This window comes from Heloderma suspectum, chromosome 14 (assembly GCF_057233095.1).
Source record: "Heloderma suspectum isolate Gila_16-S chromosome 14, 16-S_ref, whole genome shotgun sequence".
Lineage (NCBI taxonomy): Eukaryota > Metazoa > Chordata > Lepidosauria > Squamata > Helodermatidae > Heloderma > Heloderma suspectum.
The window spans coordinates 7,309,975-7,327,367 of record NC_139471.1 but is presented as its reverse complement, the minus strand read 5'-3'; the positions used below and the strand labels follow the sequence as shown (position 1 = coordinate 7,327,367).

The following is a 17,393-nucleotide window of genomic DNA, read 5'->3' as shown; positions in this document are numbered from 1 at the left end:
TTTACCATCAAGCCATTATGAAATCATGGTACTTTGCTGGCAGGTGCCCAGTCCGACCACTCTGATCTGCGTGGTCTTTTGTTCCAGTACTTCTTTGGGCTCTGGCAGGGGTCCTGCCTCCTGACTTCATTGATCTGGGAGTTCAGCTGTTTCAGGGTGGCATTCTCCTAAAGACTGTCATGAGCTGAAATCAAACTGTGGCCAAGCTGAAGCACAGGATTTCCTCAGGTGCCTGTGGTTAGGGATGCTGGAGAAATTCGAGACAGACTAAAATGAGCTCGGATTTCTAAGAATCCATCTTGCGGAATCCACTGTGAAGCGACTCCCTCAGGCTGCGCGGAGTCCACGGACTTTCGGATTTTTTTTTTTTTACTTTCCCAAAATGTATGCATACTTATTTGTAGGAAAAGATGGAAGTTTCTGCTAAGGAAAAGTTGAATGGAATGGGGAACAATACGCTAAATGTTACATATTAAGGTAAATTATGTAAATCTTTACGAAAACTCTTACGTAATTATTTACATATTTTTCCGCTTGACGAAAAAAAATTGGCATCCATCTGTGAGGGAATGACAGGACAAAAGCTGCCTGACAATCCACAAAACACAGATGGAGCGGATTTTATACCGTCTGCACAGCCGTACCCATGGTTCCTCCGAGAAGTGCTTCCTCCATTAGCCTTTACTCATAGGTAGGGATGTAAGAAAGTCCCTTACCTGCCGCTGCCAGGGACATTCGCACAAGGTAAGTCCCGTCCCGGGGGGGGGGGGGGGGGCGGGGGGGCAGACCGTTTTGCCACCAATTTCAGGGGGCCGAATGCGCTGGCATTCGGCCTCCCCGAGATTCGTGGCGAAATTCTCTGACATCCCTACTCATAGGATGACCTAGCCACAGTAGTACATGCACTGGTAACTTCCCGATTAGACTACTGCAATGCACTTTACGTGGGGCTGCCCTTGAAGACGACTCCGAAGTTGCGGTTAGTGCGAAATGCAGCAGCTAGACTGTTGACGGGAACATCTTGCAAACACCAGTCTTAAAAGAATTGCACTGGCTGCCAATATGCTTCCGGGTGGAATTCAAGGTTCTGGTGATGATATTTAAAGCCCTAAGCGGCTTGGGACCTGAATATTTGAGGGAGTGTCTCTCCCTATATATGCCTGCCCAAGGACTGAGATTTGTTGGAGGGGCCCTCCTCTGCGTCCCACTAGTGCGAGTCGTGCATTATGGTGGGACGTGGGAGAGGGCCTGCTCTGCTGTGGCACCCCGGATGTGGAATGCCCTCCCCTTGGAGGCCCAATTGGCACAGACATTGGTGTCATTTCGGCACCAAGTAAAAACATGGCTTTTTACCAAAGCCTTTGAGGGCTAAATCATTCCTTAAGTAGCAAACTGTTTTATTGTTTTAGATTTTAATTAGTATTAGCTTGTTTAATGTTTAATATGTTTTCAGTTGTTTAAATTATTTATTATTTATAGTGTTTAAATTGATTTTATCTGTACGCCACCCTGAGATCTTAATGATATAGGGCGGGATACGAATATTTTAAATAATAATATATATAAATACATACATAAATAAACACGGAACGAAGCTCAGAGCTTTTGCATTTCACTGTTGCAGCAACCCATCCACCTCCTGGCTGCATCCAGGCCCTCTCCCCTTCTGACAATAAAAGGAGAAGGTGACGCATGAGTGTCATAGTGCCTTTTCTGGGATGTGTGACAAGTCATCAGTTGCTCATGGGCGCCACTAGGTATTTGCAGTGTGAGAGCCAGTGCTGTAGCTAGTGTGCTGCACACCAGCCGACCCATCAACATTTGTGTTGGCGCAAATTGTGACCCAGTGATCGGCTCGTTCCTCAGATGCAGGTGGGGATCAGAGCGGTCCAATGCACATGTTTTGAACAGGAGCTTGACAGTTTGGAGAGTGCGCCCTGCTTGTCCATTATCTTGTGGATCACCTGGGCTGGAGTGGATCAATGAAACACCCCAGCATACTGTAGCAGGAGTGTGCTTGGAAAGGGTACGTGATCACATTCCTTGTGTATATGCCAGGTGTGAAAAGGTAGCCTTCATCTTGGCTATTACAGATGCAGCTGTCTTGCCCTGACGGTGTAAAAGCTCTGGATATTTAGAGGAATAATCCACAATTTATTTATTTACAATACTTGTATAATACTCCATATCTAAAACAGATTTTGGAGCAGTGAACATAGGAGGTTAGAGAGGAAAATAATAAAAAAAGATTAAATCACCATATTAAAATTATGCTTTTAAAAAAACAGAATGCCAATGGAAACAGTGGCTGGTCAGTTAAGGAATGCCTCCTGGAACAGCGCTGTTTTCAGGAGGCGCCGGAAACAACACAATGTTGGTGCCTGCCTGACCTCCAGGGTCAGGGAGTTCCAAATAAAGGGGGCCACCACACTAAAGGCTGTTCTCTTGGTGGGCTTCAATCAGGCCATAGGCCCATGTGGAACCACCAGGAGCATGCCCTCTGATAACCTCAATGACCAGGCAGGTTGGTAAGGGAGAAGGCGCTCTCCCAGGAATCCTGGTCCCAAGTTGTTTAGTACACTAGTACTAAAACCTTAAACCTGGCCCAGTAGTGAATAGGCAGCCGGTGCAGTTCCCTCAGCAAAGGAGCTGCATGCTGAAAAGGTGCAGCTCCCAACAACAGCTGAGCTAACAACAATGGTGAGCTATGAATGTCCAAGAAACTCAAAAATATCCCCTGCAACTTTAAGCCAAGGCAAGTTATTTATTTATTTAAAACTTTTCTTTGCCTCCTTTCAGGGCAGAAGCCCTCCCAAGGCAGCTTACAGCACAAAATACATAAAAACAATTAAAATATTAAAAATGATAAAAACATAAACACAGTAAAATAGCAATAAAAACAATAAAAGCCAACAATAAAACCAGCAACAACAACAGCAGTAACAGCAACAGCAGCAGTCATGTCAAGAGAAGGCCACGGTAAAGTCATATGTTTTCAAGGCCTTCTTAAAAGCCTGCAATGATGGAGCATGGCAGACCTCTGATGGCAACTTGTTCCAAAGGTGTGGGGCCACTGCAGAGAAGGCCCTCTCACGTGTAGTCACCCACCTCACTGCTCGCATGGGTGGGCAAATGAGAAGGGCCTCTCTTTCTGATCTTAAAGTGCAGGCAGGCTGGTATGGGTGAAGGCGGTCCTTCAGGTAACATGGTCCCAAACTGTTTAAGGCTTTAAAGGTCAAAACCAGCACTTTAAATTGGGCTCAGAAGCACACTGATAAGCAGTGCAGCTGGTGCAGTATAGGCATTATGTGATCAAATTGCCTCGCCCCATCACAGTTCTGGGATGGCATGGGAAATCATAGGCTCTCTGATTGCTCGGCTGGAACTTTTGGCACAGTTTGGCACAGTAGGGCATTCATGTTCAGCCAAAATAGCACTATACAGTCATGCTTCTTGGAAAGCTGAACTCCTTGATGTGGGGAACGTAGCACTTTTAACACATCCTGCCTGGCTCGACTGTCACCCACCAGGAGCACACTATCTTCCATTCTGATGTGATCTTTCCGTGGCCTATAAAGGTACAGAGCAGGCTGCACCTGTTTCCTCCCAAATGGCCATCCAGATTCATGCGAGGATTTCCGATTTTGTAGCTCTGGATCTGCTTGTATGTAATGCAGAATATAGATTCTGCCTCAAATGCACCTTTCTTGCAAAGGCCTCTAAATGTCCCCCTGGGTGAAATTCTCACACCCCCATGGATTTTTTTCTTTGCATTGGCCTAGCCATGTCTTCTGGAATAGTATTTATACCTGCACCAGTGTCCTGTTAGGGAGAAATGGGCTTTCCAGCAGCATTCACCTCCTCACACCAGGGAGCAGTAGACACCCTCTGCTCTGCACTCTGGCTTGCAAACGCAGCGCCACCAAGCAAAGAATTAAGTTCCTTGTCCTGCAGCCAGCAGTGCAGAGGCAAATTCAGAGGTGCCGGGTCCCTTCATGACAGTCACAGTTGCGCCCCCTGCTACGATTGTCCAACCTTGTAAGATATACAGCCTTCAACTGGGATCCAAAGACAGTGCAGCTGAGAGTAAGGCAGGGGTATTTTAATTGGATGTCGGAGAAAAAAGATGCAGGGGTGTTAAAATCTTTTTCACCGACCCACCCACTCACTCACTCACTCACTCACAAACATTTTAGGTTTTCAAAATATGGTACTCTATGGAAGCTTCACCCTCTCAACTCAGCCCTCACGGACAGATCCCTTCTCATTTAAACAGCCCCCTTGCACACTCCCGTAGCACCCCAACATTACCCATTAGCCTTCCCTAAGCTCCTTCATTATATTTCCCCAACCCCCTCCAACAGAAATGCCCACACATCCAGCTGGATTGAAACACACACACACACACACACACACACACACACAGTGGTATAATGGTAAATTTGGAAATGCAGGAGCTCACTGTGACAGTCTCCAAGGGCGGTCCAAAAATTTCAGGCAGCTGTGTCTATCCATATCCACAAACCAGTTCTAGGAGTTTTCATCTCCACCAGGCGCACCTCTTTGGTGAAGCGACTAGGTCTTAATTGCCCATTCCAGACCAAGTCATCCCAAATATTTGCATTCCTACATGGAACAATATATTGTTGCTTGGAAAATTCATCCCCCCACAGCTACAGTGAGGATTGCAGCTAAGCCCAGAGGGAACAGGGGATTCTGAGGGGGCTGGCAGATGACATCAGAGTCCCTGCTAATGAAAAAGTGCCGGGGCTGCGACCCTGCGAGCCCGGCCTCCACTACACCACTGCCTGCAGCTGAAGTTGCGTGCTTGGCACTGCACAGTTTTGCAAAGTGATATTTTCCTGAGCAATTTAAACAAAGAGCTCCATATGCTGGGCCATTCCTGGGGCTATGGCTGGTGCCACACTTGTTGCAGGCTTTCCCTTGTGCGGAGGGCTTTGCAGGAAACTTTGTTGCTTGTCATACTCCCCGGGCTTGCTTTTGAGCTACTGCATGTCCTTGCCTCTGCAAATCCAACCCTCAAGTGCTGCGCTGCTGCTTCTTCAGCTCTGCAAATATCTAGCACTTGAGTCAAGGTCAAATCATGCTCCCTTAGCAACCAGGCCTTCAGCCTGTCTGAGCTCACTCCACAAGCAATACACTCCGTAATGAGGGAATCACACAAGTCTCCGAACTCACACGTTTGTGCCAGGAGTGTCAGATCTGCAACATAAGGATAAAAAGTGTTCATCAAACATGAACGAAAGTGATTGCCGGGGTGATATCATCTGGCTGTATAAGTGGTGGTGACATAGAGCATCTCTACACCAGCCTAAAATCCCACATTTAAAATGGGGCTTTCTGCTTCTGTTTTAAATGTAGGATCACGACGGACTCCCTTTACATGCATTTCCTTCCCCCCTTCCTTTTCCCCCTTATCTGAGTCTTTTATATGTTTCATTATACAGCCGCTAGATGGCGCTGTGGTCTAGCTCCTCTTATTGCATTTTTTCCTCTTTTCAGTAGGGAACTCAAGAAGAACTCAAGCACTGTAATTTGGTAGCTCACTATCTCCAGTCTTTTAAAAAATGGAATACAGGTCATTTAGTGCGGGAGATGCCCTGGAGGTTGACAACATCATCTAAAGGGCCTGCCAACTTCCATGAGTAACCAATCTCAATAGTAGGATAAAAGCTCCGTGTGAAGAAGCCCATAGCCTCCACAAATCAACCACAGTGTCTGGAGAGCCCCTTAATAAGGGATAAAGAGAGCATTTGTTGTGCCTTTCCATTACAGATACGTCATTTCAGCACCCAAACTTCTCCGTGTTGCATCATCTGAGAAGGTGGTGATCCAAGCCTTCGGATATGAACAGGAGTTTCCGGTGACAATATCTGTTAAAAGTTTTCCAGATAAACGAACTGTTTATGCCCTTGGTCGCACTCAGCTAACTCCTGCCAATCAGTTCCAAGGTTCTGTAATTGTAACGGTATGTAGTTAAAACTGTTTCTGGTCTACTTATGTGCTCGATTTCTTTTGTAAGACTAGAGCTGTGATGCTAGGCACGCTTACTTGGGAAGTGCTGCTGAACTCAGTGGGACTCGTTTCCTAGTAAACATGCCAAATTCCTGCAGGCTACCAGTCCTGATGGCTATGTGCTACCTCCAGGATCAGAGGCAGTATGCCCATGTACACCAGTTGCTGGGGAACATGGGCGGGAGGGTGCTGTTGCAATTGTGTCCTGCTTCAGGGTTTCCCATGCGCAGCTGGTTGGCCAATGTGTAAACAGAATGCAGGACTACACAGACCCTCGGTCTGATCCAGCATAGCTCTTCTTATGTTTTTATGTTCTTAAGGGATTTTGCAGTGTTAGCCGCACCATTTCAATACATATGGTCTGGATCGTAAAGAAGTTTATCTTGTTCCAGACTGGTGTAGCTTGGCAGGATGGAAGGACCATGAGTTCATGGAGGAGCTGGGTAAATTCAGGAGCGACACAGGGTTTCCAGCTCCATCCTTCTGAGGAAACCATTGGTATGCAAAGGGTTCCAGGCACTGGCTGCAATGTTGCTGGGGCCTCCAGCAGCCCTGGGAGGTGATGTGGTAGCAGTGTGTGTGGGAACACCCTTTTGCACTGCTGAGGGTTGGACCAGAGGAGACTTCAGAGTCAAAGGAGGGGGACAGGGCTACCCCCTCAGGCCACGCGGGTGAATTCATTTTTGGCTCCTAGGACTCCCCAGCCCTTTGCTGGATTTGTGGCTCCTGCCGGGTCCAATTCCTGCCCCCAGTCATCCCCATCCCCAGAACAACAACGAAGAGTCCTGTGGCGCCTTAAAGGCCAACCATTATTAGTACAAAGTATAAAAGGCACAAAATATTCCTTAACAAAAACCTGTTAAACCAGAGAGAGCACGCTAAGGGAAAACGTTACAGGATCTTTCATTACATATACGGATAATTACATTCAATAGCACATAAATAATAAAAATTCTAATAGGCCTAGTACTATAAAATATATTGCAACATGAGCCAAATGTGTTTCGGCACAAAACGTGTAATTAGTGCGGCCTGATGTCCTGTGACACATTTATTATGGCACAAGGTTTGGTGGACTAGAGTTTATCAGATGCCTCTAGTCCTTGAAAAGGTATGCCGCCACAAACGTGTGAGTCTTTAAAGTGCCACAAAGGGGGTGGGCCCGAGACATTTTGCTGCCTGAAGTGAAGAACAAGATGGCGCCCCTCCATTCCATGTACCAAAGCCAGCTGGACTGGCTGATGAATCTGGCCTCAACAGTGGTGATGGGAAAGCATCCTTCACCACACCTGAAGGCAGCGGGCTGACTTAGGGGGTGCAGAGCAGGCCACATAGCACATACATCTCTCCTCCAACATCCGCAGCCGCCTCCTGGAATCTGCCACCTGAAACAACTAATTCATTCTGCCTAATGGTAGAGCCCGCCTCGTCCACAAAACTCTTCGTTGTTTTTACTGCCGATATAGCTGCCATAGCTGGAACTCTGGAACTTCCCATCATCAGCGGCCTTAAACCCCTCCTCCGATAGTAAGGCAGCCTTCCCCAACCATGGCTGGCTGGGGGATGCTGGGAGTTGTAGTACAGCACATCGGGAGGACACCAGGTTGAGGACGGCTGTAGTAAGGTGTCTTATGCCTGAGGCATAACAAGAAGTTGCATATAGCAAGGATAGGCATTTTAAAAGATCCTTTAAACAACCAGTAATATGGATCTTGACTTGATTCCTCCAAAACTGCAAATCATGGTATCAAATTTGTTACTCAGGAATTTTTTTATCACTCTTAATTAACGAGGGGAAATTATTCTATTGTATGATTAGTTCACTGCTTATTTGTTAAAATATTTCCCTCCATTACCAGATTCAACCTAAAGATTTATCGAGCAGAGACCCCAAGAATCCAGTAGAATATGTATATCTGGAAGCTACTTCTCCACACTTTACAAAAGAGAAGAAAATGCCCATTACTTATGAGAATGGATTTCTCTTTATTCAGACCGACAAACCTATTTACACTCCTGATCAGTCAGGTGAAGTCACTTTTTTTATTAGTAAACACGATACTGAATTTTTAAGCCAATTTTTTTTAAGGGCTGTAAAGTTTAATCCGTTAATCGGTTGGATTGATCGATCAAAAACATTCTGTCTAAAAAGACTGCTGAACAGTTTTATTTCCCCTGCTTCCTGTTTTAACATGATCTGTGATTTTATCATGGTGTTGTTTTGGATGTATTGCTGTTGTTTCATTGTAATTTATTTATTTATTCAGTCCCTGTAAGCCTCCCACAGTGAAACACCACAGAGCAATTCCCATTAGCCAGACAGCAAACTCCAGTCCATGCATTTTTCCCCCTTAGGTTGAAAAGCAAAGAGCACCACTGATTTACCTTTTTCTCCTTCTAATTTTTTTTCTATCTTATTTTCTCTTTTCCTTAATGTTTCCCACCTCCTGTTTAAAACAGTTGTGGCGACAACAGAGCTGGTTATGGGGGGAGCACAGATAAGGCCTGGGGCAGGGGGACACATGCATCTCCCTGGCTGTGAGTTGTACACCGCTGGTATAAACAAAAACTCTTTGGCAATCCAAAGAGAGCGTAGGAGGGAGAATCCATGGTGGAAGAACTGCCAAATCCAGATCATGCTTGTGGGGCGGGGGGAACTGGAAGGAAATGAAGTATACCAGCTTCAGGGCTGGCACAGTTTCCCCCCTGTTCCACGGTTGTGTTGTGGAAATGGGAAAACCCTGGAACCGGTGGATTCAAAGCCTCCCCAGGTCTGCCTTGGCGTGCTCCCAGAATGCCTCCCTTTTTCCACTACCGCCATCGGAGCATTGAGGGTGAACCAGCAAGGACAGCAGAGCTGTCACCACTTGTAAGGAGGGGGCTTGTGAGGGCAGACCTCCTCTCTGTCTGTGGACCTTCCTCTCTGTGGGTGGAGAGGGAGGTGCACATCATCATATGGCTCCTGTGACACCCAGCCAGGGACTGTAGGTGTGCAGCCTAAATGACGGCAAGCACAGTCTCAGAAGAGGCATTCCCCCTTTCTCTTTCATGTAGGAGGGAATGCCTCTTCCAAAATGATGCCTCCTGCGGCAAAGGTTTAAATGCACTTTTTAATGAAAAGACTAGAGTTTGATCTATCTGTGTTTACTTTTGGTTAACGTCGGCTATTTTTTATTGTTTTGGGGCTGCTCTTGGATTTTTTTTCTGATTGTTTGTGGTTTTATTGATTTTAGCATGATATTGTGTGTTAGCTGACCTGCGGTTCCCAAACTGGCTGGAAGGCATACATTTCCTGACAATTAACTTTAATTTATTTGAAATTATCACTGCAGTGAAGGTTCGAGTCTATTCCTTGAATGAAGAACTGAGGCCGGCACGAAGATCAGTAGCCTTGACTTTTGTGGTGAGTGTTGTGCCTAATTAAATGTAAACATATACGGATTCTAAATTTAAACTTAAGCAATATGGAAACAGGAAGAAAACATGCCAGCATACAAACTAGGCTTTGGTACTTAACTTTAAAATATTAGCCTGGGAATCTGCTATTACAATTCTGAAAGTCAGGGCTTTTCTACACAAGGCTTTTAATCCACTGTATCTCCTTTTGGTTTTGTCACAGAGTTGAGATCTGAGCACCACACCAGGAGTGTTTCCTTCCCGCTTTTCTGCTACATATCTCTAGGTGGTACTGCGCTATAGCAGAATACTGCAATTGCAGAAGTGGGAAAAGCATTTTCTTTCACTTTCAGAAAGAATACTGCATTTTCCCTGCTCTAAAAAAAAAAGGTCACCGAATGCTCTTCAAAAACAGAAGTGAAACTGGAGGGTCACAACATCATCTAAAGAACCCGTAAACAAACGTAGAGTAGGGAACGATGAGCACAGAATAAATGCCTCATGTGGAAAAGCTCTTAGCCTTTTGGACAGGGGTGGGCAATTTATAGCCCTCCAGATAGTGTTGGACTGCAACTCTCATTGTCCCTGACAATGAGAGGGACTATGGCTATGCTGGCTGGGGTTGATGGGGATTGCAGTCCAACAACATCTGGAGGGCCACAAGTGACCAACCTCTCCTTAGGACAAAAGAGTGTGCAGCGACTTCCCATTTGGGCAGACTGCTTGCTTGCCTGTTAACTAGTGGTTTTGACATTAGCAAAACCACAGCTTCCTAAAGACATACAGACAGAATTGTTTGTCCCACATGAAGATTCATGTCATTGTAATCCTGTCTTTATCATTTTGAGTCATGGCTATTGTTAACAATTGACAGGAGAAAATAGGGAACTATTTGCAATACCGTGCCCAGGGCCAGCACTTAATGTGGGGGCTGGAGCACAGGGGATTGATAGGAAGCTGTTAACCCAGCAAGGGTGCAGAGCAGACGGAGCGGTTTGTATCCGCACTTGCCAGCTCCTCTTCTTCCTGGTCGTCTGCTGGATCATTGTTTACAGCTGCAGCTCGTCCCTCTTCCTGAGGAGACCCCTAGAGATCGAGCAGACTTCCCCAACCTGATGCCCTCCAAATGTTTTGGACTACAACTCCCATCACCTCTCACATCCCTTACACATTGCTGAAGGTTCTTCACCGTCTGGCTGCATGCCAGATTCCTGTATTCCGCGCTTCTCCTGTCCTCCCCCAGTTCAAAAGTCAAGAAGGTGATCTGGGTAACGTTATTCTGAACAACATGCAACATAATGCCCTACGGGGACTCCAGATGTTGTTGGACTCTAAAACTCCCACCATCCCCAGTCAGCATGGCCAATGGTCAGGGATTATGAGATTTCTTATCCAGCAACATCTGGGCATCACAGATTTCTCCTCCTCGCAGTAAACAAATGTTTGGCGTAATTGAAATGAGACTCTCCTCCCCACTCGGGGCTCACGCGCCTCCTGCACTCCTCCCATGGCACAGCTGTCCAGTTCAACTTCACTATGGTTTGTTTGAAACAAGCTGGGAGCAGTTGTTCAAGCTTTTAATGAAAGACAATGTCTTGCCTTATGATGCAAAGGCTATTCTGGTGCTGATTTCGAGGTGCTGTTATTGCTTTATATTTCATTCTAGTACTGTTTTAAGTCTGTTGTAGGCCGCCTTGGATATCATTTCATCAAGAGCCAGGTATAAATCTTTCAAGCAAACATCGCTTTTGGGTTTAGTCAGTTCTGATTATCCAGAGACTTACACACACCCTCCTTAATTTGGACTATTTTAAAATGTTTAATTACACATTTATTTCAAAGACTTAACGGCCAGCTTTCAGGGCCAAACGCTCCCAAGGCGGCTTCCGTCAGAACAATATGCAAGTTGTCAACAATCAATAAAAGCTTGTATTATCTCTGTTAAAACTGCTAAGTTCATTTTTATTTCTTATAAAGGATCCAGAGGGAGTAGAAGTGGATATTATAAATGAAGATGATGTCACTGGAATTGTCTCTTTCCCTGACTTCAAAATTCCTCCACACCCTAAGTAGATCTATTCATATTCTAAATGTTATGAACTAAAACCTCGTCTTTGTTTGCAACTGAAATGTGTCAACGCTGCTATCTTTCAGCCAGTCAGATTTAAAATGCAGAAACCTTGGATAGCTCCTTTAGAGATCTGACTGGTTCTGACTGAAACCCAGAGCAGATGCACTGCCCCACTAACACTGGAGCCACCAGCCTCCACTGCAACGTTCTGTATATCCTGAATTCGAATGGATGGGTTTAAGCCAGCCTTCCCCAACTTGGTGCCTTCTAGATGCAATGGAGTACAGCTCCCATCATCCACAGCCACAGGGCATTCAGTGCATCTGGAGGGTAACCACGTTGGGGAAGAATGATTTAAACCCTGGCCCCATAACTGCAATTCATATTTGTCGCTACAATCAAGCCAATCGTACTGGAGTCCTGAAAGGGTGGAAAATAATTGGCACAGTATTACTTTTCAAAAAACTCATCAGTTGGATAAATCTTCTTGGAATCAGAAACCAACATTTGATACGAATGGGATGGAATTAGATGGGGTACGGAGAAGGAATTCTGTAGCCCTAGCTGAAATCCATAATTTCCTAGCACTGTTCTTTAAAGGGCCAGACTAGATGAGTTGCCATTCATGCAAGTAATGGCTTTTTAACAGCAAATAGCTGGTGCGATCCAGTCTGGGATGCTGGAGTGGCAATTGGGGGACTTTAACCGTTCTCCCTTGATCTGTATGCCCCGGCCCATGCCTGCTGGTTGCATTGTGGGGGGAAACAGCTCTCTGCATTTTTAAAAAAGCATGCATGTCAAATTTCAATTGTGCAATTACTGTTACATTTAGTTTGGCCCTTCAAAACGCCCTAAGGATGCAGTAAAGATGACTTGCAACAGCCTGGATATATTTGCTCGAAGAGGGTGCAAAGCATGTTCCCATTTAGCCCTCTAGGGGATGCTGGCAGTGCAGGGAGCACAGGCATCTTCTTAATGAGTTTCTAGCAGAAGGAAACAAGAGAGAGGCGGCTCTGTTTTAAAAGGCTGGATTCTCCTAGGTCCCCACACCCAGCGTGCGCTGGTTCAGTCAGAAGCGTCAGACTTGACTGACTGCAGTCGCACACTTTTTCATAAATCGTTTCTGAAGAGTGACACTTAAATGTCTGCACGATGCTGCAAATAAACAAGGAACATAGGAAGCTGCTTTATATGAGTCAAACCCTTGGTCCATCTAGCCCAGTTATGTCGACACTGACTGGCAGCGGCTCTCCATGATTTCAAGCAGGAGTTTTTCCAGCCCTACCTGGAGACGCCGGGGATCGAACCCGTGACCTTCTGCCCTGAAAGCATATACTATACCACTGCGCTATGGCCTCTCCCTCAAAAAATTGAACTTGTCTTTTATTTATTTATTCATTCATTTCATTTCATTTCTATACTGCCCAATAGCCGAAGCTCTCTGGGCGGTTCACAAAAATTAAAACCAAACAGCACACAATAAAACAATTTAAAATATATAGAACATTAAAACCACAGTATAACAATACAACCACAATAAAGCCTAGCAGCAGTGCAGGAGTTTAAAATACAGATTTAAAACAGCAAAGCTAAAAATTTAGAATGCTAAAATGCTAAAATGCCTGGGAAAATAAAAAGGTCTTCACCTGGCGCCGAAAGAAATACAATGTAGGTGCCAGGCGAACCTCACTAGGGAACCTCACTAGGGAATACCTTTTATTTCATTTTCTTACTTTGCTCACTGAAGACTCCTATCCAGTGAGGGCCCTATATCGTTAAGTAGAGTCCAGATGCAAAGAATTGTGGGAGAGGGCAGAAAGGATGGGGTAACAGAACAATTTCAGGGGAATGGCAGGGAAGTGAATTGTGCTCAGAAAGACCTGTCCTTCAATGTGCTTTTCCTGAGCTCAGTCTCCCCTTCCCCAGTGCAATTGCTTCAGGCATAGGTGGGGGAAGCTTCCCTCCGTCCCAAGCGATCATGGAAAGAGGAGGGGAGAATTGGCTCATTTGAAGCCATTGTGGGGGTTTGTGCTAGGCTGAAGGCAAAGAAGCCACAGGCTGCTTGCTTCCTTTTAGCCCTCCAAGCTCGCAGCACTAGCCAGCCAAGGGTTTGTGCCTGCGTGCTGCTCCTTGCTCTTGGGGATATACTCTGGCTGTGCCAGGGCAGCATGCCCTCGGCCTATCCCGGGGTTTGGGAGGGTGGTTGGATCCCCTGCTTTCCTGCCCTATGGAAGATTGAGCAGGGAGATTGGTGTTAAGATCCCTGCAATGGCACCATCTTGGTAGGACTTTGAGCCAGATATCCAAAGCTCCTCTCAGCAGAATGGCCCCCAAATGCAGCATGGCCGGCTTCCCACATTTTGAAGTTAAGTCCAGTAATACACATTACCTTCTAAAGAGGGGGAATCCCCCATTATACCATGAAGTGCAGAGTCTAAAGTTACTTAACTGCACGACTGGATTCCTGCTCAACAGTGGTTGAGTGTGGGTTGTTTTGAAGCATGGGTTGTTTGTTGAACCGTGGGTTAGCATGTTGTCTGAATGCATCCAGGGTGGCTTGTTAACCATGCACTGTGGCTTGTTTTCTCAAACAAGCCACCTTGACAACCCATGGTTTGTTGCTGGGTTGTTCAGGGTGGTTAACAAGCCACCCTGGCTGCGTTCAGACAACATGATAACCCACCCTGCGGAAAATGTGCTGCGTTCAGACAACACGCTAACCCATGGTTCAAAACAACCCACAGTCAGCCACTGAGTGTGGGTTAGCGTGTTGTGTGAACAGTCCCAGTATGTGGCTTTGGGATCCCCTTTCTCCCACTTCTAAAAAAAATGCTGTCATTAACTTTTTTCATAGATATGGTATTTGGAAAATTAAAGCCAAGTATCAGACGGACTTTGCAACCTCTGCTGATACATTCTTTCAAGTTAAAGAATACGGTAATGTGGATTCTTCCTGGAATGTTACTACTTATGAGTATTATTAAACCAGCACACTAATGCTTTCAGGGTGGGATAACAGTTTATGAACAGCGATGAATAAAGATAATGAATAAGAAAATTCATTAGCCCTGTCCCTGCACTTTTAACAGAAGCCTGAGGACCAAGTTGCATGGTAACATGCAAACATCTTTATTTAAACTGGTGCTGAGCTGAAGGTTTTTTGGAGTCATTTTCCTCCAAATTTGTGGGTGGAGTGAGTAAAAGAGTTATGTGAAAACTGCTGCCTGATTTGGTGGGGTGGGGTAAAAAATTCTTAAAATTCTGGGCAGTAGGGGAGGGGGGTTAGTGGAAGGTATGCAGTGGTGGCAGCTGGGTTCTTTTCCCTTTCTTTTCCTTGACCTAATGCTGTGGGCTGGCATATTTTCCCCACATTGCCTGTGGGGATTGACCCTAGTCAAAGGCTGCCATCTTCCTTCTACCCACAATTCCTTTGGAACAACATGCAGGAACATTGTACACCAATTGCAGTTCTGTTACTGCTTGCAGTAGCGAAGCAATTAGTTTAAGAAAAATCCAAGTGGGGTGGGGGTGGGGGATCCCAGTTGCCCCTTGTCTCCCAGTAAGCCTCTCTGCCTCCTCCCGTGCCTAGGTATGGATATATGTGTCAGTTTTGGTTTGTCCCATTTCTGCATCAGTTTGCAGTTGTTTACAAAAAAGTCTACATCAAAATTTACACTTTCTTGTATGCCTTTCTCCTAACAGACACATTTTTGTATGCACTTTTCTCTAATATACACATTTTTGCAGGCGATATCCCCATATGAAATGCACTCTCAAAGACGTTTTCACTAATATATGCATTTGTGTGCACTTTTTTTTTTTTTAAGGAACATTGAATCACAAAATTTGGAAAAGTGCGAATATCAAAGTATAGCTGTGTTTTGGTTCACTTTGGAAAGTACGAATTCGGTACGAATTTCTCCCCCACTCCTATCCGGCCCTGAATATTTGAAGAGTTTCTTCATATCCCCTGAGGAAAAGCCAAAGGTGCCTCCCTATTTCTGTGGCCTGTGACGGGCCCATTTAACTGAGGAGGCATTTTTTCCTTAACACTCATTTAAACCCCAAATGGCTACTTCTTTAATGCTACCAGCAAAATATAGGAGATCTGATAAAAGTCCCCCATAGACGAATGGTGCCATAAAATCTGGTGGGTTATAGCAATGAATAAAGTCTCTGCCTTAAGGAAGACGCAGGAAGGAGACTTTATGGTTAGCCAATGCGGAAAACACAAATTCACGACTTTCTGCAATGACAATATGCTCAGGAAAAGTAAACAACAATAATATCGGGTGCTTTTGGACAAGGCTTTTGTCATGGAATCACCCTGCCTCATTGATGGAACTTTATGGAGGTTTTCAACCTGTAATCATTTTCAACATTTTCAACCTGTAATCATCCCGAGCTTTTCCACCTCTTCTTCCATCCTATTTCTTTCCACAAAAAATCTCTTAAGGAAGAAAAGATGGAACAGCCACGCAATGTCTTTTGAGGGGGTAGCACTAAGGCCCTCCGTCTGAAAGAACCCATTGTTTCTAAGTAAACCTTGGTGCTCTCAGATCATTCAGTGTATATTATTGAATATGTATGTCAGCATCTTATAATTTAATGTAATTTAGCTAGCTAGCTGTGCATTGGTTGTTGCTGTTGTTTACATTTGGGCATGTTTGCATCTGATAGTTTTGTTGATATATTTTTCAGTTATTTCTTTTAGGGAAAAGCCATTTCAGGAAGGGGGGCATTTCCAGTGGGAAAACGGCAGGTGTCTGTGCTCTCAGTCCTTCTCCACCCACCATTTCCCCCTCTGCATTTGCTCCCCATCTGCAGCTCTTCCTGCAGCTGGCTTCCAGGCACACGTTTACCCTCGCAAACATGTGTCTGAAACCTTACAAGGGGAAAAGTTGCTTTTGGGGAGGGGGTAGTTTCAGGGGGGAAACAGTGCATAGAATAAGGTTAAGCACTTCTCTCCTGTCACTTCTTTGCTCTAAATCACCCCTGCCTGGTTTGGGGGTGGGTTTCCTCATGCATTTGCATGTAATGTTTAGTTGAGGTCTACCATCCTGAAACTTGCACTGGTGAAAAGCAGTCCCCATAACTTATGGAAAAAAGCCTCTTGCTTACCAGCATGTCAGGGGTTGGACTCGACGGTCTTATAGGCCCCTTCCAACCCTACTATTCTATGATAATGTTCTATAAGGGTGTTACTTAATTAGGCCCAGGAGCGGAAGGAATAAAAACAGGTGCCAACCCCTAGCAGTGAATGTTCTAGAGAAATCAATTTGTTGCTTTTATATTGATAATTAAAGGGGTCAAATGAACTTTCTTCTACTTAACATTTCAGCCATGCCAAGCTTTTCTGTCACTATAGAACCAGAAAGCAACTTTATCAGCTCTCAGAAATTTGAAAGATTCAGGATTACTATCAAAGCCAGGTAAGACAGGCGTGTCAACTTCACCTCTTACCTTTTTGTGTTCTGGTCTACCGTTTATTTTGCAGGGCGCCAGTTGCAGCCCAAGAGTTCTGTCTCGGCTAGCATCCTCGGCAAAGTTGTAGTGGATTCCGGGATGTGCATCTTTGGCTATATAGTGTAGCCTCTTGGACTGGTGATGTAGTTAGGCCAACCCTGCTTGCTTCCGCCACTTTATACATCTCTCATAATCGTTCCCTCTATAAATGAACTTCAGAAGTGAGTGTGGATCTTTATGTAGCCAAAACAGCACCATCCACGCACGAGACTGGGGACAAGGGAGGGCAGAAGTATAAAAAAAATATTTAGGAAAAAAACTAAACACGGGTAGGAAACCCAATAACAGCCCAATGGGGAACAAGCATGCCCTGTGATCACAGAATTCTGACTCTCTGTTGTGGGGTGGGGACCAGAAAACTGGG

General features: G+C 45.3%; 1 protein-coding gene across 2 annotated transcripts in view; it reads left to right on the top strand.

Annotated features, from left to right (window-relative positions):
• C5 (complement C5) overlaps positions 1–17,393 on the top strand; it is a 106,491-nt gene that overhangs the window by 6,795 nt on the left and 82,303 nt on the right. For both annotated transcript variants that reach the window (XR_014785941.1, XM_084821290.1), the window contains exons 2-7: positions 5,797–5,989; positions 7,896–8,064; positions 9,369–9,439; positions 11,410–11,501; positions 14,358–14,440; positions 16,845–16,935. Coding sequence is in view for 1 of the 2 variants with exons in the window: in XM_084821290.1 (XP_084677416.1) it covers positions 5,797–5,989; positions 7,896–8,064; positions 9,369–9,439; positions 11,410–11,501; positions 14,358–14,440; positions 16,845–16,935 (699 nt within the window). In the remaining variant the exon portion in view is untranslated. The remainder of the gene's footprint in view (positions 1–5,796; positions 5,990–7,895; positions 8,065–9,368; positions 9,440–11,409; positions 11,502–14,357; positions 14,441–16,844; positions 16,936–17,393) is intronic.